Below are 24,612 nucleotides of genomic sequence, written 5' to 3' on the forward strand. Positions count from 1 at the left end.
TTATTTTCTTAAACTCCGTGTCAAGTCAAACTAGGTCATTCTTTTTTAAACGAAGGGAGTATGTATTCTTCACATAAATTTTATCATGCTTAAAACTACTTATATAACATTGCAAATAAATAATTTTATAACTTTTAAAATTTTTTATTCATCTTAATGCAATTTGATATTTGATCATTACTTGTAGACATGATTCTTTTCTAACAATTTCTTAGTGAAAAGTTATATAATAGAAATTGGTTGTTACTATTTCCTAGCAATGAAAATATTATGATTTTTAATGGAGTTGTACATTTTTCAAAAAAGAAAAAAATAAAAATGTGGTGTTGTGCGGTGCGGGTATGTACGGATATGAGTGTGAGATGGATTTATGCGGATTTTAAAGATGATGCGGGGCAGTTTCAAAATTTGCGGGAAAAAACCCGCACCACAATCTCACCGCACCATTACCACCCCTACACGTGGGCACCCAATCTGTCACGCTTTAATGTCCCCCACACACATGTTTTACGGTTGCTCCTCTCATTTGAGTCACAAACTTCTATAAAATCTACGTTCCATTCATTTATTCACTACCTACCTTAACTCAATAATGGCACTACATTTTCCCCCTCATCTTCATTTTCCTTTATTATTTCTAATCACTATCTGCCTATGTATGAATTCCACCTTTGCAGAAAAAGCTCTGAATTTGTATCCATTTTTTCAAGTTTATGCTAATGGAACTGTTCATAGGTATGAAGAGATCAAGTTTGTCCCTCCATCAAACAATCCCAAGACAGGAGTTCAATCCAAAGACGTTGCAATTTTGCCTCAAAAAGACGTATCAGCACGACTTTACCTGCCCAAAATCAGTAGAAAAAATCAGAAATTTCCTCTTCTTTTTTACATCCATGGGGGAGGCTTTTGCATACAGTCAGCATTTTCTCCCCTGTATGATAGTTACCTCCACAAGCTAACAGCTCAGGCAAATGTATTGGTCGTATCAATTAATTACAGACTAGCTCCAGAGCATCCAATTCCAGCATGTTATGATGATTCATGGGATGTAATGAATTGGGCTGCACGAGGGAAAGAGCCCTGGCTTAAACAACATGCCAATTTTTCTCGTGTTTTCTTAGCTGGTGATAGCGCTGGAGCTAATATTGCTAACAACATCATGATTCGTGCAAGTAAGGAAAGTCATTTTGTCCTGTCACCAGTGGGGATGGCACTAGTGGATCCATATTTCGGTAATGGTAAGCCTGATGCCTTATGGACGTATTTATGCCCGAAAACTAACGGGATTGATGATCCAAGATTCAATCCAGCAGCTCATCCGAAGATTCTGTCGAAATTGAAATGCTCCAAGATTTATGTTTTTACTGCTGGTAAAGATTATTTGAGGGACAGAGCTTGGACTTATTACGAAACAATGAAGAAAATTGGGTGGAAAGGTGAATTGAGGATAAAAGAAACAGAAGGGGAGGGACATGTCTTCCATTTATTTAATCCAACTTCTGAGAAAGCCAAGGACTTGATGAATACTCTGGTCCACTTCTTGGGTTGTTCTATGATAAGACATGGTAATTATGTCAATTCAGAATCTAGAGTTAGCGAATTCAGAATAACGGTGATTATATTTATAAATGTTTTAGCTTTTCTAATTGCGTATGCATAAGTCTAGCTAAAAGCAGGGTTCAATTGAATTTGCGCGCTCTGCTTGTGTATCATGAAATGTAATAATGCAGTTTACGGTCATGTATTGGTTAATCTTCAGTATAGGTGAGTATAGATGAGCAGCAGGAAATTTTGCTGTTGAACATGTAGGGATAGCAATGGGCAGTTGCAGTAAGGATTCATTTAAATCTGCAAAAGTTTTAATCTTTTGCCTTAAATAACAATATTTTCTTATCAATCTGAATCGTTTTGCACTATTTAAATTTGCTTGTTATAGTTCATTGGTTAACTATTTCTTCCTGCTTAACAAAGACTTCTCTTTTTTATAACCTGGTTGTTTACTTGTAGAGCATAAACCTTTTTACTTATAAATTTCTATAAAATTAAAATAAAAGAAAAATATTCATAATTTGTTGTTCCATCCTTTGTACTTATAAAATTACTTGTGAGCTCAAATAATTGTGTTCATTTACTTATTGTTCAAAGAGAGAAAATTATGGAGACAACCATTTTATGGTACATCACTCATTCCACATGTAGAAGTACGTTTCCTTGTGTTCAACTGTAATTTTCTTTGAGAATGCGGTTAAGTCCTAAACCAAGCAATCCCTTCATACACCATCTAACATCTAGCACTACATTTTTAATCGAAAAATGAAAAGGATTGATCAGCATCTACAGATGTAGAACTGATCAGATACCAAACAGATTACCCTTTCCACACCACTTGATGAGACAGTTGGCACGAAACTCTACACCCCTCACCTTTGAACTTTCCAAGAATAAACAGTAAAATCAACTCAACAGCAGTCTAGAGACAACTAAGTGAAGGACATCTAGTTTCAACATCTAAGATAAGTAGAGATAAATAACTCGAATAAATAGCCAACTCACGCAAAACATAGTAAAACAAGTAACTGCAATCAAACTTATTTTACTAAGATAAGGACATCCAGTTTCAACTCAGGCAAAACATAGTAAAACAAGATTGCTTTCCTCTAGTATATAACTAGTAACTTCATTTACTTCCAGGCTCCAAGCACATGTTTTGCAATCTTATATGATATTGAATGTTTTCTCTTCGTGAGCTTGACAATGTAGATCTTGATTATTGACAATACTCGAAAATATATTAACTTGGGATTAGAGGGAAAATTATTCCCAACCCCATCAATCATATTTCATCGAGGTTATAATAGGAATTGTATACTGTTGAAGGGATTTTAATCTCCTTGATTATAAACCTTTCCATACTTTTTTATCCTTCCTTCTCTTTTTCTCCCTTTCCATTCAGAGTTCAAGCAGACTAGTTGAATAATTAACGTAAACTGTTGATTAATTAGTATTTGAAAGAGAACCACTACAATAAAATATTGCCGCAAGGCTTACCAATTTTTCTTCAGATTTGGAGTTCATAGTCATGTGTCAGATAGAAAGAATAGTCTAAGGGAGTGGACAAAAACAAAAGACTATGTATGATGTATTGGGAAGAAAGAGTAGTCTAAGATAGAAAAAGGAAAAAAAAAAGAAGCAAACAAAATTGAGATACTATTATGTGATGTGTATGATAGAAAAAATAGTCTAAGAGAGAAGAAAAAAACTTTAGACATGACTAGGTAGAAATGATTTTTTCTGTGAGGACCACTTTGAATTTTAGGTTTCGTGTCAATAAGTTGGACGTAGACATCAATGGTGATAAGAGAATATCCTAGAAATTACTTTATATGGTCACAAAAATGTCATAATCTAATTGATGTCATAGATTTTTAAACAACTCCACTTAAAATATATCGCTCTGCATAATATGAAACCGGAGAGTAATAATACTTACTACTACAATTCTGTACTGCATTTTCAATAACAATAATGTATTTGGTGCAATGTCAGTATATTATTCCAATGGTCCCAATTCAGTATGGCATGTCACACAGTAAATTCAATGTAACTTGTAATTTGTGCAGGTCAATGAAAGCACCTCGCGAGTCTATCACGGCACGTCGGCACTCAATCTGTCACGCTTTAATGTCCAACACACATGCTTACTGTTGCTCCTCTCATTTGAGTCACAAACTTCTATAAAATCTAAGTCCCATTCTTTTATTCACTACCTACAATAATTCAACAATAATGGCACTACATTTTCCCCCTCATCTTCATTTTCCTTTACTATTTCTAATCACTATCTGCCTATGTATGAATTCCACCTTTGCAGGAAAAGCCCTGAATTTGTATCCATTTTTACAAGTTTATGCTAATGGAACTGTTCATAGGTATGAAGAGATCAAGTTTGTCCCTCCATCAAACAATCCCAAAACAGGAGTTCAATCCAAAGACGTTACAATTTTGCCTCAAAAAATGTATCAGCCCGACTTTACCTGCCCAAAATCAGTCGAAAAAATCAGAAATATCCTCTTCTATTTTACATCCACGGGGGAGGCTTTTGTATAGAATCGGCATTTTCTCCCAGTTATGATAGTTACCTCCACATGCTAACAGCTCAGGCTAATGTATTCGTCGAATGAATTAATTACAGATTAGCACCAGAGCATCCAATTCCAGCATGTTACGATGATTCATGGGATGTAATGAATTGGGCTGCACTGTTGGGTTCAATATGTATGGATGAAGTGTGAATGGAAAATGGAGAGAAAATGGAGGAAGGAAGGAGACATCAATTTAGAAGGTGTACTCCCAAATTGAAAAGTTTACTAATTCTCCCACATTGGTGGGAGAAGGGAACTATGGAGTGCTTTTAATAGAAAGCACTTACTCTACATGCTAGGTGAGGCAAGAAATAAGCAATTCCTTGTGTCATCGTTGTTGTCGCTTGCTTGGATTTAGATTCAGATTCGACAAACAATTGATGAGATTTATATTTTTGGACAAAGTTTATCTGACAGTTTTGAAATGCCATGCAGAAACAAAGTGTTGTCTCGAAAGGGATGTTGTTTCACGTGAAATGGTATGTCTGTTCTGAATTTTCAGAAAAGGCACACCTCTAAAGTGAACCATTGCCACTTTTCAGAAGAGGCATGTTGTGGCTATATAAATCTGCTTTGATCCACAGGTTTAGAATACGAAAATTTCAGAATACAAAACTCTTCCTCTCTTAAAAATATTCTGTGTGATCATTCAAATTGTTGAGTGCGTTCGTGGAATCCAATTATTTGAGGTACCGCTATAATTGGATTGAAGGCCATTTTATCCTGAGAGGAAAATTCCGCAACCTCGGGTACAGTGAGGGGAATTATTTCCTTAAAGACACTCCATGTATTCGGAGGACTTGGGCATTTCTGTTTCATCTTAATTTCTGAAAATAAAATACACCTCTTGTAAAGACAACTTTGATCTTGGGTTGAGGGTATTTTCTGTACTTCATAGTGTTCTTGTTTTTAAACATTGAACTAAGTTGAAGTTGTTGTTGCACATATACAGATTCTGTGTACCCGAACACATTACGAAATAACAATCTTATGGAAATAACTCAGAATTTGTAAAACTTATTTTTGGAGATAAAGCTTTAAGCTTTCTACTCCGTTTGAATTTAACAACTGATTAGAAGACATAAAATCTTCATCACAAGTTTAAAATTCACTCGATTGACAATTGGAAGTCATAAAAACTTCATTGTTAACTAGAAACAAGAAGAAGAATTTAAAGTTGCTTAACTTTACAAGTAGTATTTTGAAAATACTAAATATGTTTGTCTTGTGGTGACAAGAAAAATGACTAATGAAAGTCAAATGCATGATGACTCTACGACTGTGGCGGCGACTAGCATTGCTATGACAAGCCGCGCAAATGCTCCGCAGCATATGGCACCTGCGGAGAAGCCCAAAAAATTTGCAGGCATTGACTTTAAGCGATGGCAGCAAAGGATGTTCTTTTACCTCACCACTTTGTGTCTGTAACGGTTCACTAGCGAAGACGCTCCTGAGGTGCCCGAGGGAACCTCGGACAAAGAGCGTTTCGTAATTATAGAGGCTTGGAAATATTCAGACTTCCTTTGCAGGAATTATATTCTGAGTGGTCTACAAGACGACCTTTATAATGTTTATAGTGAAAGTAAGACATCAAAGGAATTGTGGGGGGCACTTGAATGAAAATATAAGAAAGAGGATGTGGGAATTAAGAAATTCCTTGTTGCAAGGTTCTTGGACTTTAAAATGATAGATAGCAAATCAGTTGTCTCTCAAGCGCAGGAATTACAAGTAATCATTCACGATCTCCTAGCAGAAGGTTTGATTGTGAATGATGCATTTCAAGTAGCAGCGATCATTGAGAAGCTACCACCTATGTGGAAAGACTTCAAAAACTACTTGAAGCACAAACGCAAGGAGATGACTGTCGAAGATCTTATTGACCGACTACATTGTGAAGAGGATAATAAAACTGCCGAGAGAAGGTCAAAAGGGAATTCAACAAGTAATGGAGCACATATTGTAGAAGATAACCAAAACAATTCTAAGAAAAGAAAGAAAGCTGAATAAGGAAGCCATCAACCCAAGAAGAAATTCAAGGGAAAATGCTTCAATTGTGGCAAGATTAAGTCCATGGATTGTCGTGCCCCGAAGAAAGGCAAGAAAAAAGATCAAGCAAATATGATTGAATCCAACAAAGAGTACGATGATTTGTGTGCTATGTTCTCAGAATGCAACTTGGTGGGGAATCCTCGCGAATGGTGGATGGATTCTGGTGTCACCCGCCATGTATGTGCCAACAAAGAGTTGTTTTCATCATTCGCTCCGGCTCAAGTAGAAGAAATGATCTACATGGCTAACTCCGCTACTGCTAAAGATAGAAGAAACAGGAAAAATATGCTTGAAAATGACTTCAGGAAAGGTATTGACACTTAACAATGTCTTGTATGTTCTGGAGTTACGTAGGAATTTAATTTCTGTTTCACTTCTAGACAAAAACGGATTCAAATGTGTAACCGTTTCTGGAAAAATTGTAATTAGCAAAGGAGAAATGTATGTAGGAAAAGACTATCTCACCGAGGGCCTTTATAAGATGAATGTAATGAATGTTGAAATAAATAAAAGTTCAAATTCTTCTTATTTGCTTGAGTCTTATGACTTATGGCATGAACGTTTAGGCCATGTTAATTACAAAACAGTACGAAAATTGATTAACTTGGAAGTTTTGCCAAACTTTGAGTGCAATAAATCAAAGTGTCAAACGTGTGTGGAATCAAAATATGCAAAGCATCCTTATAAGTCCGTTGAAAGAAATTCCAATCCCTTAGACTTAATACACACTGGCATTTGTGATATGAAGTCAACACCATCACGTGGTGGGAAAAAGTATTCCATAACTTTTATTGATAATTGCACTAGATATTGTTATATCTATTTGCTAAATAGTAAGGATGAAGCAATAGATGTGTTTACGCAATATAAAACTGAAGTTGAAAATCAGTTAGATAAAAAGATAAAAATGATAAAAAGCGATAGGGGCAGAAAATATGAATCTCCCTTCGCCGAAATATGTATAGAGAATGGAATTGTCCATCAAACTACGGCCACGTATTCACCTCAATCTAACGGAATTGCGGAAAGAAAAAATTGAACTTTGAAGGAAATGATGAATGCCTAGCTTATAAGTTTCAGTTTACCGCAAAACTTATGGGGTGAGGCTATCCTTACAGCCAATCGTATACTCAACAGAGTTCCCCATAGTAAGACACAATCAATTCCTTATGAAAAATAGAAAGGAAGGAAACTCAACTTGAAATATTTCAAAGTGTGGGAGTGTCTAGAAAAGGTCCAAATTCCTATGCCTAAAAGGGTTAAGATAGGACCTAAGACGGTGGACTGTGTGTTCATAGGATATGCAAAAAGTAGTAAAGCATGTCGATTTTTGGTTCATAAATCCGAACATCTGGATATTAATGAAAATACGGTAATTGAATCAGACAATGCTGAATTTTTTGAAAACATTTATCCGTATAAAACTAGACATGAACAGTCTATTGGGAGGTCTAAACGACCTCGAGATGAACCAAGTGAGAATGTACATAATGAAGAAAATCCAAGACGTAGTACACGTCAAAGAACGTCTACTTCATTTGGATCAGATTTTGTAACATTTCTCTTAGCAAATAAGCCTCAAACATTTAAGGAAGCGATAGCATCTTCGGACTCATCTTTTTGGAAAAAAGAAGTCAATAGTGAGATTGATTCAATCTTAAGCAACCATACATCGAAATTAGTTGATCTTCCTCTCAAAAATAAACCTTTAGGTTCTAAATGGATCTTCAAAACGAAGATGAATGGGGATGGCACTATTGACAAATACAAGGCAAGACTTGTAGTAAAAGGCTTCAAACAAAAAGAAGGTCTTGATTACTTTGATACATACTCGCCAGTAACAAGGATAATATCGATTCGAATGTTAATTGCCTTGCCTGCAGTATATGATCTTCAAATCTATCAAATGGATGTGAAAACCGCATTCCTAAATAGAGAATTGAAGGGAGAAATTTACATGGAATAGACTGAGGGTTTTGTGATTCCAGTAAAAGAGAATAAGGTGTGTAAACTTATAAAGTCGTTGTATGAACTAAAGCAAGCACCTAAACAATGGCATGCAAAGTTTGACCAAACCATGTTGGCAAGCGGGTTCAAGATAAATGAATGTGATAAATGTGTTTATATTAAAGACACTCCAAATCACCAAGTCATTGTTTGTTTATATGTGGATGATATGTTGATCATCAGTATAGACATTTCTGACATAAATGCTACAAAATGAATGCTTGAGAGCAAGTTTGATATGAAAGACCTTGAAGTTGCAGATGTGATCTTAGGTATAAGAATCCATAGAACTCCACAAGGATTGGCATTGTCACAGTCTCATTATATCAAAAATGTACTTGACAATTCAAGTATATGGAATTCGGTATTGCCAAAACTCCTTTGGATATGAGCTTTGCACTCTGAAAGAACGAAGGTGAAAGTGACTCACAATTGGAGTACACAAGAGTATTGGGATGTTTAATGTATACAATGAATTGTACACGACCATACATAGCATGCGCTATTAGTAAATTGAGTCGGTATATGAGTAATCCCAACAAAACTCATTGGATGGCAATGAAAAGAGTTTTGGGTATCTTAAATACACTCAAAACTATGCCTGGCATTATAATAAATATCCTGTGGTACTTGAAGGATATAGTGATGCAAATTGGATCACCAGATCGAACGAGTAAAATTCATAAGTGGATAAGTATTTACTATCGGTGGAGGAGCAGTCTCTTGGAAATCATCCAAACGGACATGTATTGCTCGCTCTACAATGGAATCTGACTTTATCGCATTGGATAAAGCTGGTGAAGAAGCAGAATGGCTTCAAAATTTCTTGAAAGATATTCCCTATTGGCCCAAGCCAGTGGCACCAGTATGTATACACTGTGATAGCCAAGCGGCAATAAGTTGGGCAGGGAGCATAATGTACAATGGTAAATCTCGTCACATATGACGGAGACATAATACTATTAAGGAACTTCTCTCTAGTGAAATTATCACTGTTGACTATGTAAAGTCGAAAGATAATGTATCGGATCCACTTACAAAAGGTCTATCTAGAGAAGTAGTGGAAAGGACATCCAGGGGAATGGGTTTGAGGCCTAGGACAAGTCAGCATGGTGGTAACTCTACCTAGCAGACTAAAGATCCCAAGAGCTAGGTTCAAAGATATCAAACAAAGTTATGTCTGACAGGTTCAACATTGTCAATTACCCAACCCTTTCTCATGATGTAGACAATGTATCGTAAACTAGGATAAGACTTAAGGTGAAAAGTCTTTTAATGATTATCTAAATTTGGCAGATTTGACCAAATCGTTTAATCTATAGGATTGAACATTTAGAAATCACCCATGTGAGGGCGAAGTGGAAGCCGCTTCAAGGAGAATGTTAGTAAAGGTATATTCTCTAAGCTCTCATGAAATCGAAATGTGTTCATGGCTGAAAAGAACAAAACCGTGGAAACCATAAATGGTAAAAGGCTAGTTGTGTGACATGTGTTATCTAGGTGTACATTAAATCTCAACGGTTCAAAGATATCAAATCTACCGATTAACCAAGTGCATCTGATGCATGTTCACTACGGAAAGTTCAAAGGGAAACCCACTTATCCAGATGCAATCAATCTTTACTTGATGATCACATACTTTCCGTAAAAATTTTACCAAACAAATATCCATTCCCCATTCATGTAGGGGATTTTTGGGTTCAATATGTATGGATGAAGTGTGAATGGAAAATGGAGAGAAAATAGTGGAAGGAAGGAGACACCAATTTAGAAAGTGTACTCCTAAATTGAAAAGTTTACTAATTCTCCCACATTGGTGGGAGAAGGGAACTATGGAGTATTTTTAATAGAAAGCACTTACTCCACATGCTAAATGGGGCAAGAAATAAGAAATGTCTCGCGCCGTCGTCGTCGTCGCTCGTTCGGCTTTGGCTTCAGCTTCGAATTTCGATTTGGCATGGAGAATGATCGATCGATGAGATCTATCTTTTTGGACAACGTTTATGACATACTGTTTCACATGAAATGGTATGTCTGTTCTGAAAGACACAGTCTTTGGATGAACAGACATGAATTTTCAGAAAAGGCACACCTCTAAAGTGAACCATTGCCACTTTTCAGAAGAGGCATGTTGTGGCTATATAAACCTACTTTGATCCACAAGTTTAGAATACGAAAATTTCAGAATACAAAACTCTTCTTCTCTTAAAAATATTCTACATGATCATTCAAATCGTTGAGTGTGTTCGTAGAATCCAATTATTTGAGGTACCGCTATAATTGGATTGAAGGTCATTTTATCCTGGGAGGAAAATTCCGCAACCTCGGGTACAGTGAGGAAAATTATTTCTTTAAGGACACTCCATAAATTCAGAGGACTTGACCATTTCTATTTCATCTTAATTTCTGAAAATAAAATACACCTCTTGTAAAGATCACTTTGATCTTGGGCTGAGGGTATTTTCCGTACTTCATTATGTTTTTGTTTTTAAACATTGAACTAAGTTGAAGTTGTTGTTTCACATATACAGATCATGTGTACCTGAACACATTACGAAATAACACAAACAAATGTGGTGTGACTCACATATTGCTGCCAATGTCATCCAAATACTTAAAACATAATAAAAACAAACAATTTTATGATTTAGCATCATGATATGCATATGAACATATGAGCATATAAGTATAATGCAACAACCTACACTTAACGACAAGAACAGGTCATTAAATATAGGTTCATCATTCTATATGGCTTAGGCTTTGATGGTTATCCTATTTGTGCTATATGTTCTAACATGAACAGATTATACGGCCAAGCAGACAGAATATGGCATCCACCAAAGCACACAACTTCCTCCAGGACACATCCATAAGGCCTCAAAATGATTACATACTTGGAAACCACTAACGCAAGCAAAACACTTCATTATATGCACAGATATACTGGTGGAGTCCTCCATGATACTGATTGGAATTCTAGTATCAACACAATGGAAGCACAACCAACACAAATATCTAGATTATCATGTTAATTACTCCATTTGTCCCAATATTTGTGGAGTTTAGAGTATAAAGGTCAAGACACTGAATTTAGACATAGATTCTTCAAATATTTAAAATAAACTTTACATATTTGAAGACTTAACAAAAGGTAGCATAAATTAAAATATGTAATGATTCAAAGTATTTTTTTTTAAATAAAGATTACAATCGGATGAAAAATTATTCAACTCCCTCTAAAAAGAGCTTCGCATTAAATAGGAGGGAGGGAGTATTTGTCGGAGGATCATTAAAAGTAACATTTGAGTTCATAATTTCTAGACTCTGGTGATCTAAGGACTACTTACGACAAGAAGTCCACTAGGTAGTGGTGCTTCAACCACTCTACTATCTAAAAACTTACAACAGTTCACACTCTTTATATCTTCTTTTAAGCTATATCAAATATCAAATAAAATATAAATCATCGTTAAAACAATAAATACTATATAAATTGATCAAAAGAATAATTGCACACTAATATAAAGGTCCAAGTAATATTCGGGCTACTTTTTACCTATACGCAAATTAATTAATAAATATAATGTATACTTGGGCTAAGTTCACACCGGATCACCAATCTCAAATCTACTTCACTGTAAATTTACTATATATATATATATACATACAAATGCTAATACGAATACAATAATAGATCTAGTGAATAAATAATGTTCCAAAGAACAACAGAAGCATCAAATAAATCACTAGAAAATTAAAATTTGACAGAAAAAAGAATACCTTGAGACGGTCGGAGAGGACAGAAGGAGTAATGAGCTTGTACTTAGGAGCTTCAGACAATAGCTTATCGTATGTAGCCTTGTCGAACAATACCATGTTGTTCACCTTTTCCTTTTGTTTTCCCTTACTCCACTTCTGCATTCATTTATAAATAATAAATCTACCTTTAAAATTCTCATCGAATAATTAAAATTGCATATATAATGAGAGAAACAATTGGAAGACCTTCTTTTTCTGCTTTCCACCACCAGATTTGCTAGCTTAGAAGATGGAGGTGGAGCTTGTGCCTTCTTTGGAGCATACAAAAGAATACCAAATTCAGAAATTGGAAAACCAAGTTAGGCATAATTAACAATATTGAAGATTATTACCATTGATCGGAGAAGGATGAGAGGTCGGAGGAGAGCGACAGCGTTTGTTTACGGCAGAAATGAGAAGGGTGATATAAAAAACCTTTATAGACAAGAGGTGGGCATGGTATGATATATATCCAATACCATATTGAAATCCAAATTTTTTATACTGAGTATAGATATTTTTAAATTATTATAATATTTGGTATTTATGCAATTAATATTTTATGCACCAAAATTTTTTAATAATAAATAAAACTCAAATATATTATATTTAAGATTATTAAATATACTAGTTTAGGTGTATGCGCTTCGCGTGTGTACCTTACTTTAATAAGTTCAAATGCTACACTAAATAAGATATTTTTTTAATTAACAAAGATGAATACAACAATTAAATTCAACATCTTTTGAATTAAAACAGTACAATTAAACCTAATTTTTACCAAAGAATTTCTCAAATCCAACTTGTAAATTACAAAATAATATGATAATAGACACCAAAATAATACAATTAAATCCAATCTTTACACTAAAAATTTTCTCAGAGCAGAGATATCAAAACAATACGATTAAACATAAATTTTATGTAAAAAATTCTTAGAGCCGACCAATATTTATCTACCACCTGTAAATTACAACAAAACAATATGGTAATAGAGATATCAAAATAATACAATTAACCCTAACTTTTATACCAAAAAATCTTCTCAAAGACGATAGACATTCATCTACGACTTGTTAACTACCGCAAAATAATACACTAATAAAGATATCAAAACTATACAATTAATGTAACTTTTACCTAAAAGAGAAGAATGTCAGGGGGGAAATGTTAAATAGACTCAACCAGGGATGCGAAGATAAGACGAGTAACTTAAGGACATAAGGATTAATGTAAGCAAAGCAACTTTTAAGCTAGCATAACAATTAATATTATATTTAAATTAATTACTAACATTGACAACAATATAGGAGTAGAAAACATAAGAAAAAAGGTGAATTGGTGAAAGAAATTGTATTTAAAACCTAACCTGGAAAAGACTGTTCGCAACAAATTTTCATTAACGCTGAAAATTAACTGCAAGCAAAAAATAAAATAAATAAAAAGAATAATTTTATTTAAGGTAATTTTACGGGTATAATTTCGTTATTCTCTCGATTCTTATCTCCTAAATTTTTCCGTGATTCAAGGGTCTTTGCAGCTAATTCTAGAACTTTCGGATGATTTGAGCCTCCCAAAAATTTATTTGGATCTCTAGAAATTGTTTGACAGCACTTCGTTTTGTCGAGTTGACCTCCGGGTAGAACTCTGTTAGTCGATTCGTTGAAGAGCTGTGTAGTCAATGCGGAAGCTTCCTCCAATGCTTAAAGAATATCCTTCTTTTTCTTTTCTTTCTTCCTATAGAATGTCATGTTACCCCTTATTTATAGTTGTGGGGGTAGGCCTTAGTTTCTTGTGATTGGCCAAAATATGTCACCTTGACACTTGGCGACTCTTGACTGGTTTTTGAATTTGAATGAGATTTCCACATCATTTGTACATATGGAGACATCTCATTGGTCTTGGATTTGACTGGGATGCCACGTCACTTGATAAGTTTAGGCTTTCCAAGTGTAATGGACCTTGGGCTTGAATTTAACAAAATGGACTAATTAATTTGTACGGCCCAAATTAGTTAATAAACCCAAATGATCATGAATTAAATTCAACTTTTGTATGAATTTGATCCAATAAATTTTATGTGTCTACAGATGCCCCCTACTTTAAGGTTGGTCGACGTGTAGGTTTGCCGAAACTTGGCGGCGAAACTTGAAGTACTCATGAATGTGTTTTCATTCTCATGATTTCAAAGGTATTTGTTTCTCCCAATGTTGATCATGCCAAATTGAAGCATAGTGCGTTCGGTACCAACACTTATCGACAGATTCAAGTTTCACGAAGTTGGCATCAATCCACATAGAACCAAGAAGCTTTATCCGGTCAACACTATAGATGTGTTATATCTTTATTTTTTGTGCAGGTTTATGCAAATGGTCTTGATATCAGACCAAAAAGGTCAACATGATTGATGTTGAACCATTTAGTGCACTACTTCCTTACTGCTTAATAAGAAATTGACTTGGAATGATCTGATTTTATCCTTGACGACGCTGAAAGTTTTCCATTTTAGCTTCAGTGACATGTACTTGGTGTCATTCTTGCGACCTTGTGCTGATGAAGTGCTGAGTGTCTGCAGTCCATCATTGCAAAGCAAGCATGTGGTGCATCTCATCCGTGGGACTCGGCGATAAAGAGGCTTTGAGTGAGAGCATCCCATTCTCTTCAAGGAGCACGTACGTGGTGCCATCCAGCTTGATAATATTGACACAGGGAGTAGCTTTTTCTGACTTTGGAGAGCAAGTACTAGGCACACGTCCACAAAAATGTTTATTCTACAATGGGAGAACAAAAATATGAGTTGTTTGATTCATAAAAATGGAATTCAATGTCCTATCTTATCAGCTTTGTGTAGCACCACGATAAATTCTGTATTTTGATGTAGGAGTATCGAAATTAGGAGCCGTTTTTTTTAGAAACTAAACTCGTAAAGCTATATCTTACAAGAATCGCAATCAGATTGCACCCAAATCATCCCAGATATTGCCCCAAAACTGATCTTCTAATCTCGGTTCACTTGTTTTATCGGCTTTGCGCATCGCCACGATAAATTTCATATCTTGACATGAAAGTATCGGAATCAGGTTCTGTTTTTTGCATTGGAAAGTAGATTCGCAGATCTACGTCTCAAGTGGAAATTGCAATTAGATTTCATCCGAATCATCCCAGATATTTCTCCAAAAACAGCCTTCTAATCTTGGTTCACTGGTTATTTTAGCTTTGCGCAGCGTCAGGAAAAATTTCATATCTTGACGTGGAAGTATTGGAATCAGGTTTTATTTTTAGCATTGGAAAGTAGACTCGTAGAGATACATCTCACGTAGAAACCACAATTAGGTTACATCCTAATCATCCCAGATATTGCTCCAAAATAGCCTTCTAATCTTGGTTCGCTAGTTATTTCAGCTTTGCGCAGCGTCACGATAAATTACATATCTTGACGTGGAAGTATCGGAATCAGGTTTCATTTTTTGCATTGGAAATTAGACTCACATATCTAAGTTAAGCGTGAAATCCATCAGCATATAACCTCTATATTTTCTCAGGTACTTTTCCAAAGTTACAGCCTAAATCTTGTGATATTCTATTTCTCCTCAGATTTTGGATACTTCATGAATTTCATCATCTACTTTAATTTTTGGGCCGCATCACTTCCGCAATATGTTGAACGCTAGACTAGAGCAATATTCAAAGTACCACAATTCTTTTTCTTGTCGAGAAGACTTTATTGCTTGAGAGATAAATGAAGAATCCTTTTACTTTAAGACAGCATCTTTAAAGGACTCCAAATATGCATTCAAGCTTCATACTTTTTCTTTCTTTCTTTTTTTTAGATCCGTTCACAATTTAGACTTATGCAGGCTAGGAGTGACATGCAGTTTAAGCTCGTGCCTTAAGGAGTATTTTGACTTGCATTTTAGGCTCGTGCGTCGAGGAGCATCTTGACTTGCAGTTTAGGCTTGTGCATCGAGGAGCATTTTGGCTTGCAGTTTAGGCTCGTGCATTGAGGAGCATTTTGACTTGCATTTTAAGCTCGTGTAGCAAGGAGCATTTTTGACATGCAATTTAAGCTCGTATAGCAAGGAGCATTTTTTACTTACAGTTTAAGCTCATGCAGCAAGAAGCATTTTTGGGAAGAGTTCTTGTAATGTAACTTTCCTTTCAACCCTTTGTAATGGAGTATAGTCGCACTTCAGTTTGGTATTTATTGCCCCCATTGGTTGAAACGGATTTACATTTGATCTTGTGTCAACTTTTAAAAGTTGGAGTTTAGAAGCCTTTTGATATTTTTTTATTTTGCGGACGATCAATGTCCAAGTATCACCCCTCTTGCTATTGGAGAAGTCATTTTCCATGAATTTGTTCATTTTTTTCTTCAAGGCTGGAACCCTAATTAGGTCAAAGCTCCCTAATTGTAACATGATGATTTTTTCAACTTTTGGTGATTCCACAGAGCGCATGGCTTGTAGAGCTTTTGAAAATGAACCTTTCATATGGTGCAGTTTGACGCTAACATGATTTATGTCAACTATATTGCCATCATCAATGATGATTTTTCCCTCTCGCATTAATGTCATGATCTTTTCCTTTAGGATGAAGCATTTTGTAGTGTGATAACCAACAATACGATGAAATTTGTAGTATTTAGGATCATTAACTTTGTTTGATTCTTCAGGTCGCTTTGACTTAGGAAGTTAAATGACTTTTTTGGCTAACAACTCGTCAAGAATTTCAGGAACATCAGAGCCTGGAAAAGGATATACCCTTGCTTGTAACTCTTTCAAAGTTGGTTATTTTTCACCTCTCGCATTTGTTGCTTTGGAGCTTCCTCTTTTAACTTCCGTCTTGTAGGGGACTTCATAAAACTCACAGTTGTTGTCATAGATTCCCCAATTTGGTCTTCAGATGAGTCTTTGAATTTCTTGACTTCCCTCTTAGGATAAAAAATAGGTGACACCATTCTATGACTTGCAATACTTAGCTCCATGTCATGAGCGCGCGTAGCAAATTCTTCAAAAGTTTGAGGCTTAATTCCTTGGATGATATACACAAGGCCCCAACGTATCCCTTGAGTACAAACTTCAACCGCGGAAGTTTCAAAAAGTTGATCCTTGCAATCAAAGCTCAATGTTCGCCAGCGATTTATGTAATCCAGTACAGGCTCATATTTACTTTGTATTGTATTTGTCAACTCCATCATGCTAACCATACGAAGGGTACTGTAGAAATGATTTACAAATGACTTTCTAGTTGCTCCAAATAATCAATTGATCCAGACTCCAAGTCTGTGTACCAATCAAAAGCGTTACCTTTCAAGGAGCGAACAAATTGCTTGATAAGAAGATCGTCATGTGTACCAGCACTGCTACAAGTCTCAAAGAAATGAGCGATGTTTTTTCTTGGATTTCCTTTTCTAATAAATTATTGAAACATTGGCGGTTGATATCCAATTGGCATCGGTAATCCCTCGATTCGCTTAGAATACGGCTTTGAGTATCCGATGAAACTTTGTGACGGACCGATATATTGCGCCTTGATGATGTTTTCAATCATATCTTGTAGTTGTTGAACTGTTAGAGCAGCCACTGAAGTGGATCGATCATAGAAGTAATTATCACTTGTTTTGATGAGAGATTCACCATCAAATTTTTCTCGCGGTGTTAGATTATAATTTGACTCTCCGAGATTGTAGAGATCTAACTTGCTCATAAGTCGGGTGATTTGATGATCTTTCTCATCAACGGACTTTTTCAAGGCTTCAATGGTTTGCTCCGTCATTTCAAACTCCTCGTCCAAGTCAATTGCATCAACCATGAAGGTGTTGACTTTCGTTGAAGTTGGAGAATTCATTAAGTTTTCAGATTCTCCAAAGTTGCACCCAGTTTCAAACGGTTCATCTGATAAAATAGATGCAAAGTTGCTCCCAGGGGTTGTAGTTACTGCCAAAATTTGAGATTTTCTCCTTTTTATCATCTCCAAAATGGTGAAGTATTGGGATCCATCCAAAGCACAAGCATTGAGATTGCGTCGATTGATGAGGCCAACAAGTTTGATCTCATTAGACGTGGCAGTAGTAGACTTCTTGCACGAAACTTTATTCATTTTTCTGAAGTCCATTGTAGTAGTTGAATATGTGATTTCCTTTGACTTATAGGAGGAAGAGATGAAGAGCAGAACTGGTCCCACTGGGCGTGGCAATTTATTCGCAACAAATTTTCATTAACGCTGAAAATTAACTGCAAGCAAAAAATAAAATAAATAAAAAGAATAATTTTATTTAAGGTAATTTTGCGGGTACAATTCCGTTATTCTCTTGATTTTTCTCTCCTAATTTTTTTCGTGATTTGAGGGCCTTTGCAGCATAATTCTAGAACTTTTAGATGATTTGAGCCTCCCAGAAATGTGTTTGGATCTCCAGAAATTGTTTGACAGCACTTCATCTTGTCGAGTTGACCTCCAGACAGAACTCCGTTAGTCGATTAGTTGAAGAGTTGTGTAGTCAATGTAGAAGCTTCCTCCAATGCTTGCAGAATGTCCTCCTTTTTCTTTTCTTTCTTTCTATAGAATGTCATGTTACCCCTTATTTATAGTTGTGGGGGTAGGCCTTAGTTGCTTGTGATTGGTCGAAACATGTCACCTTGACACTTAGCGACTCTTGACTGGTTCTTGAATTTGAATGAGATTTCCACATCATTTGTACATGTGGATGCGTCTCTTTAGTCTTGGATTTGACTGGGATGCCACGTCACCTGATGAGTTTGGGCTTTCCAAGTGTAATGGACCTTGGGCTTAAATTTAACAAAATGGACTAATTAATTTGTACGGCCCAAATTAGTTAATAAACCCAAATGATCATGAATTAAATTCAACTTTTGTATGAATTTGATCCAATAAATTTTATGTGTCTACAGAGACAAAAGCTGAGACAACAGGAGATAAATTAGTTGGATGTTATGAAATAGAAGCAGTGAGCTCTTTGTCCAAAATAAATTAAAAAAGGATTTTGTTTTTATTTTATTTCAAGTAGAATAGGATTTTGCTCTTTGACCTATTTTACGTTGTTAAGTAGAATAGAACATGTTAAATAGAATACAGAGACATTGTAGTGTACATAGAATAGGATTTTGTTAAGTAAAATAGGACCTTGTTAAATAGAATACGAACAGGACTTTATTGATTGGAATAGGACTTTGTTGATTTATTTTTTTTGAATTTACGTGATTGTCTTTAAATAAAATAGGATTAAATTTTGTAATTTAAAAGGCGAAAAGACAATTTTGTCTAAAGGTGAGACTTTTAATAATGGGCAAAAAGTTCAAATGAGATTTATAAGGCCCTTCACACTTTTAATATAATAGAGATTTATATATCATCCATTAGACAATTGAACATAAAAGTAGCTTTTATTCAGAAATAAGTTTTTTGGGAAGCTTATTATTTTTGAAGTACTATGCTTAAGTTTAGGTAATGTTGTTCAGAGTTTGCATCTTGGATTACTCAATCGTGATTGAAATGTTATTTTTGTGTAGATGATTAACAAAGATAGTTGTTAGTCAGATATGATTGAGACGTTTTTAAGTTTTAAAGTTATATTTTTTTTATATGAATATATGTAAATCGAAATCAAATAAAGTATGGTTACCGAATTACCGTACCATAAAATACCAAAATCAAATTTAAAAATACTGAACCATACCAAACTAATTTGGTACGGTAGTGGTATTGTTCTTTTAGATACCGAAAATCAAAGTTATTGTACTGAACTTTAAAATACCGTACCATACCATACCATGCCCACCCCTATTTATAGTAGGATTTTTATTTGGATCAAAAATGTAATCAGCGTCAGGTTAACGGGATGTTGGATAATTGGGCTTTCTAATGGGCCAGCATCAGGTAATGAGATGTTGGAGAATGGGCCTTTCTAATGGGCCATCTCGTGTGACCCGTCTATATAGTGGGATAATAGGGTTTTATATGGATCAAAACTGTAGTGTTGTGCCAGCACAGGCTCAATATATTCTATTTTCTAAAATTTACATATATACACAAGGTAACTTTACCTTATTACAATAAATCCTATAATAATAAAGTAATTACATAAATCTCAAATTAATTACTTAAATCCCCTAATTTTTTACTTTCTCTCTCCTTACTTCTATACATCCAAAAAGGCCGCCTTTTGCTCCCTTTTTTCTCTCCCATTACAAATCGGTTTTATCCTCCATTATCAAATCCCTTTTTTCACTCCCAGAATCAAGCAATCGTGTACTTAGAGGTTACCAATTTGTAAGTTTTCAAACATTAATTGAACTTAATGATGTTCTTCATTAATTTTGTATTTTTTTTAACTTTACCAAATCAGAAAACTTTTTGATGCTTTTTTGGTTCAAATCATCGGAACGACCCAATTTTGAAGAACCCAATTTCATAAAGAATCGTTCAAAGCACCGGAATGACCCGATAACCATGAAAAGATTGAAGAAAGTGGTCAGTTCTAGTTTGAAGAAGTCAACTTCAAAATCAAAAAGTAAGAAGAAGGTTAATGATTTCGGCTGACCACATCTTCCAAAGATGTAGATTTTATAGATTATACATTACCTTGTTTAGCACACTTATGTATAATATAAGTTTTTACATTCATAGAAGAGACTGCTTTTGTATTTAGTGGAATTATACAATTAGAATCTATGAATTTTGTATAAGGTTACCTTATACATTCTGATAAATTTATAGATGAATAATGTATAAAGCTATAATATATTTAGTCATTATTCATTCTTGAACTTTTTATTTGAAAGTATCATTATACATTACTTATTTTAGACGACTAATGCACAATATAAGTCTTCTGATATATATTTCAATATGTTAGACATTAGAAATTCTTTTTCATACATATATATGTTAAGTGCATATATATTTCAATATGTTATTACATATTATCATACACATGTCATTCAATCTTTATCATACATATGCACTTAAGTATAATATATTAGCATACACATATCACACTATAGAATGCCAACCTAGATTTGAATGAAATACGATACATGAGAGTGCATTTTCTTTTGTTTTTTAAATATGAAACAGTACATGTGGTCAATTATAAGAAAATGTTATACATTACATAGATAGGACAGTTTAATGTTTAACTATTTGATATACAATACATTTAAACAAATCTTTACTGCTATAGTTGACATATTAGATAGTATTTACACACCTATAAATACGTTGTAAAGGCAACTCAATATTATATATGCAAACTATATAACATTGTTATGAAAATGAATATACACAGAGGAAAATTAATTAATTTCGAGAATTATTTCTTCAACTTAATGTAGTCCCTCACTCCATGGTCATTCCTTATATTAATTGGAGAAGAATTATTCTCAACAATGTATTTTATTTCTATTTTTTTTTTACGAACTTCATTAATAGTCAATTCCATCGCGATCGTAGCAATCAATTTCAAGAAAGTTATACTTTCCGAAATAATAACTGCGTCACTTTTGTAGGATTGATATATAATTTTTGACTCCCAAAAGCCCGAATGTCGCAACTATATGGGGATGTTCATATTAAGTTTTTTGAGAACTAAAGAAAGCAGTAGAAGATGTTTTTTTTTCACTGAATGCAATTCAACAAGAAGAAAGTTTAATGTGATGTTTTACATATTTTTTGAATTTAAATTTCAGTTACTATATTTAATCATACACCACTAAATTTGGGTAATTAATGGGGTGAATTAAGGAACAGATTGATGTTATCAGATTTATCTTTCCTTAAATATATCTGGGTAATTAATGGCGTGAATTAAGGAACAAATTGATACTATCAGATTTATCTTTCCTAAATATAGCATAATCAGCTTTTCATAAATTTCAGCAATGTATGAGGGTCGACCAGATATATGAGTATATTTTTTAAAATCGGGAGAGAGAAAGGCTGAAGGAATTTTATGTAATTACTTTCACTTACTAAGGGAGTTATGTTGTTTATACTTCTATTTTCTTTTGTCTCAATTTATATAACACAAATAAAATTTAGAAGTTATTAACTGTCGTAAGTTATAATACTTTTTATATAATTTTCAAATAATACATGTTACTCTCCTTGTTCAAACTTTTATGGCATTGATAGTCCATTATATTTTCAAAATAATTTAAGTTTTTAATTATTGAGATTAATACCTTTTTTTCTATTTCAATTTAAGTGACACTAATATGATTTTGAGAGTCAATCAAATATTTTATATCTTATAAATGTTTTTAGGTTATTAATTATTAGGATTTATCATATTTTTCTACTTATTGTTTTTAAATATCTAGCAAATTAAACTTTATTTTTTAGATATTTTAAGTTGTTAACGATTGTAATTTATTATAATTTTTATGTAATTTTCAAATAATACATATTGCTCTTTTTGTCCAAACTTTTGTGCAATTGATAGTCAATTATACTTTTAACTATTTCAATTTAAGTGACACTGATAATTCTGAGATTTAACCAAATGTTTTATATTTAAAATTTTTGTAAGTTGTTAATTATTGTGATCTATAGTATTATTTTCATATTTTTATGGAATATATAACAAATTATTTTTGTAAAGATATTTTAAGTTGTTAAATATAGTAATTCAATTTAAGTGCATTGATATAATTTCGATAGTCAGAAAAATATTTTATATATTTTAATTTTTTTAAGTTATTAATTATTATGATTTACAAGATTTTTTTTATATTTATTTGAAATATATAACAGATTAAAAAAAATAAGACAATTAAATTAAAATGGATGAAAAAAATGAATGCAGGGGAAAAGTCCAATGGAGTTGTGCAAAAGCAGGAAGAATGACCTTTAAATTATTAAAGTTGTTAGTTATTGTGATTAGTAATATCTTTTTACGTATTTTTTTAAAAAATATATAACAAATTAAATTATTTTCCAGATATTTTAAGCTGTTAACTATTGTAATTTATAATACTTTTTATGTAATTTGTAAATAATACTATATGTTACTCTCCTTATCCAAAATTTTGTGACATTGATAGTCAATTATATTTTTTAAATAATTTAATTTTTTAATTATTGTGATTTATAATACTTTTTCTTCTATTCCGATTTAAGTGGCACAATCGTTAGATGGCATAATAATTAATTATTGGTGATATAATAAAATCATGATTGAAGCAGCGAAACAGACATGTCTTTAATGATTCATAATAATTAATTAGAAGTGATATAACAAAATGATTCTAAAAAAAAATTATTGAAAAAATTAAGTTGGCCTCATATAAGACATCAAGGTAATTTAACAATAAATATTATTAATTTTTTAATATTTAGATGACTTTATAATAATTTATTATAAAAAAATATTTGTGGAAAAAATAAAATGGGCCTCATATAAGACGGCAAGTTAATTTAATAATAAATATTATTAATTAGGGGTGACTTTATAATAATTTTTTAATATTAATTTTTAATACTTAGATGACTTATAATAATTAATTAGGGGTAATATAGTAAAATTACAATTGAAGCAGTTGTAGCAGACATGTCATAAATGTCTATTTTACTTTTTTTATCTAAAATATTATTATTATTTTTAATATTTAAATGATATATAATAATTATTTAGGGGTAATATAGTAAAATCATGTAGCAAGCAGCTGAACGGTTAGCAAGCAACACGACCCTAAGCTGCTCTCCCATTCACTCATATATTATAGAGTAATAAGTTAATTTAATAATAAATATTATTAATTTTTATTACTTAGATGACTCATAATAATTAATTAGGGTGTGACACAGTAAAATTACAACTGAACAGCTAAAGCAGACATGTCAAAAATATCTATTTTATTTTTTATTAAATATTATTATTATTATTTAATATTTAAATAATATATAATAATTATTTATGGATAATATAATAAAATTCTGGAACAAGCAATTGAACGATCGGCAAGCAGCACGACTATAAGTTGCTCTCCCATTCACTCTTATATTATAGAATAATGGAAAAAAGCATTGTTTCCATCCCAAACTATACAAGAAAAGTGTAAGCCACACCTAAACTATCTAAGTGACCTATTACACACCTAAACTATAAAAAAATGATACTTTTTACCCCCTAGATCTGACGTGGAAAAAACATAATTATTTAAATAAAAAAGGCGCGTTTACATTAAAAATTAATACGAAAAAAAAATAGTACTCCTCTACCCAACCCCCAACATCCATCTCCCCTCCCCCACCCCCAAACCATCATTTTCTTCATCACCCCTAGCCCCAAACCATCATCTTCTTCATCACCCCCACCTCCAAACTCCAACCCCACCCCAATCAACATATCTTCTTCATCACCATACCCCCACCACCAACTAATACAATTTCTTCACACCCCACCATCCATTCCCACCAAATCGACGCTAGTTTCTTCAAGCAATTATCAGCCGGTCCCTAAAATTATAAAGCTCTTCAAAATCTGAAAAATAATTTTCAAAAAATTGTTGTATCAAAAAATTAAAAAAAATTGCATTGTGGACATTAACCTCATAACAATGGAGGTTTTGGCTGCCTCTTCCTCCTATGGCTGCTT

General features: G+C 33.5%; 1 protein-coding gene across 1 annotated transcript; it reads left to right on the plus strand.

Annotated features, from left to right (window-relative positions):
- The first annotated feature begins 520 nt into the window (after positions 1 to 520).
- LOC107839997 (probable carboxylesterase 2) lies at positions 521 to 1,897 on the plus strand. Its single transcript, XM_016683682.2, has one exon. The coding sequence runs from the start codon at positions 593 to 595 to the stop codon at positions 1,658 to 1,660; it is 1,068 nt and encodes a 355-aa protein (XP_016539168.2). The 5' UTR covers positions 521 to 592; the 3' UTR covers positions 1,661 to 1,897.
- The last annotated feature ends 22,715 nt before the right edge of the window (positions 1,898 to 24,612 follow it).

Source organism: Capsicum annuum, chromosome 1 (genome assembly GCF_002878395.1).
Source record: "Capsicum annuum cultivar UCD-10X-F1 chromosome 1, UCD10Xv1.1, whole genome shotgun sequence".
Lineage (NCBI taxonomy): Eukaryota > Viridiplantae > Streptophyta > Magnoliopsida > Solanales > Solanaceae > Capsicum > Capsicum annuum.

Coding starts and splice junctions, on each gene's coding strand:
- LOC107839997 (XM_016683682.2), top strand. CDS start 593: ATGGCACTACATTTTCCCCCTCATCTTCATTTTCCTTTATTATTTCTA.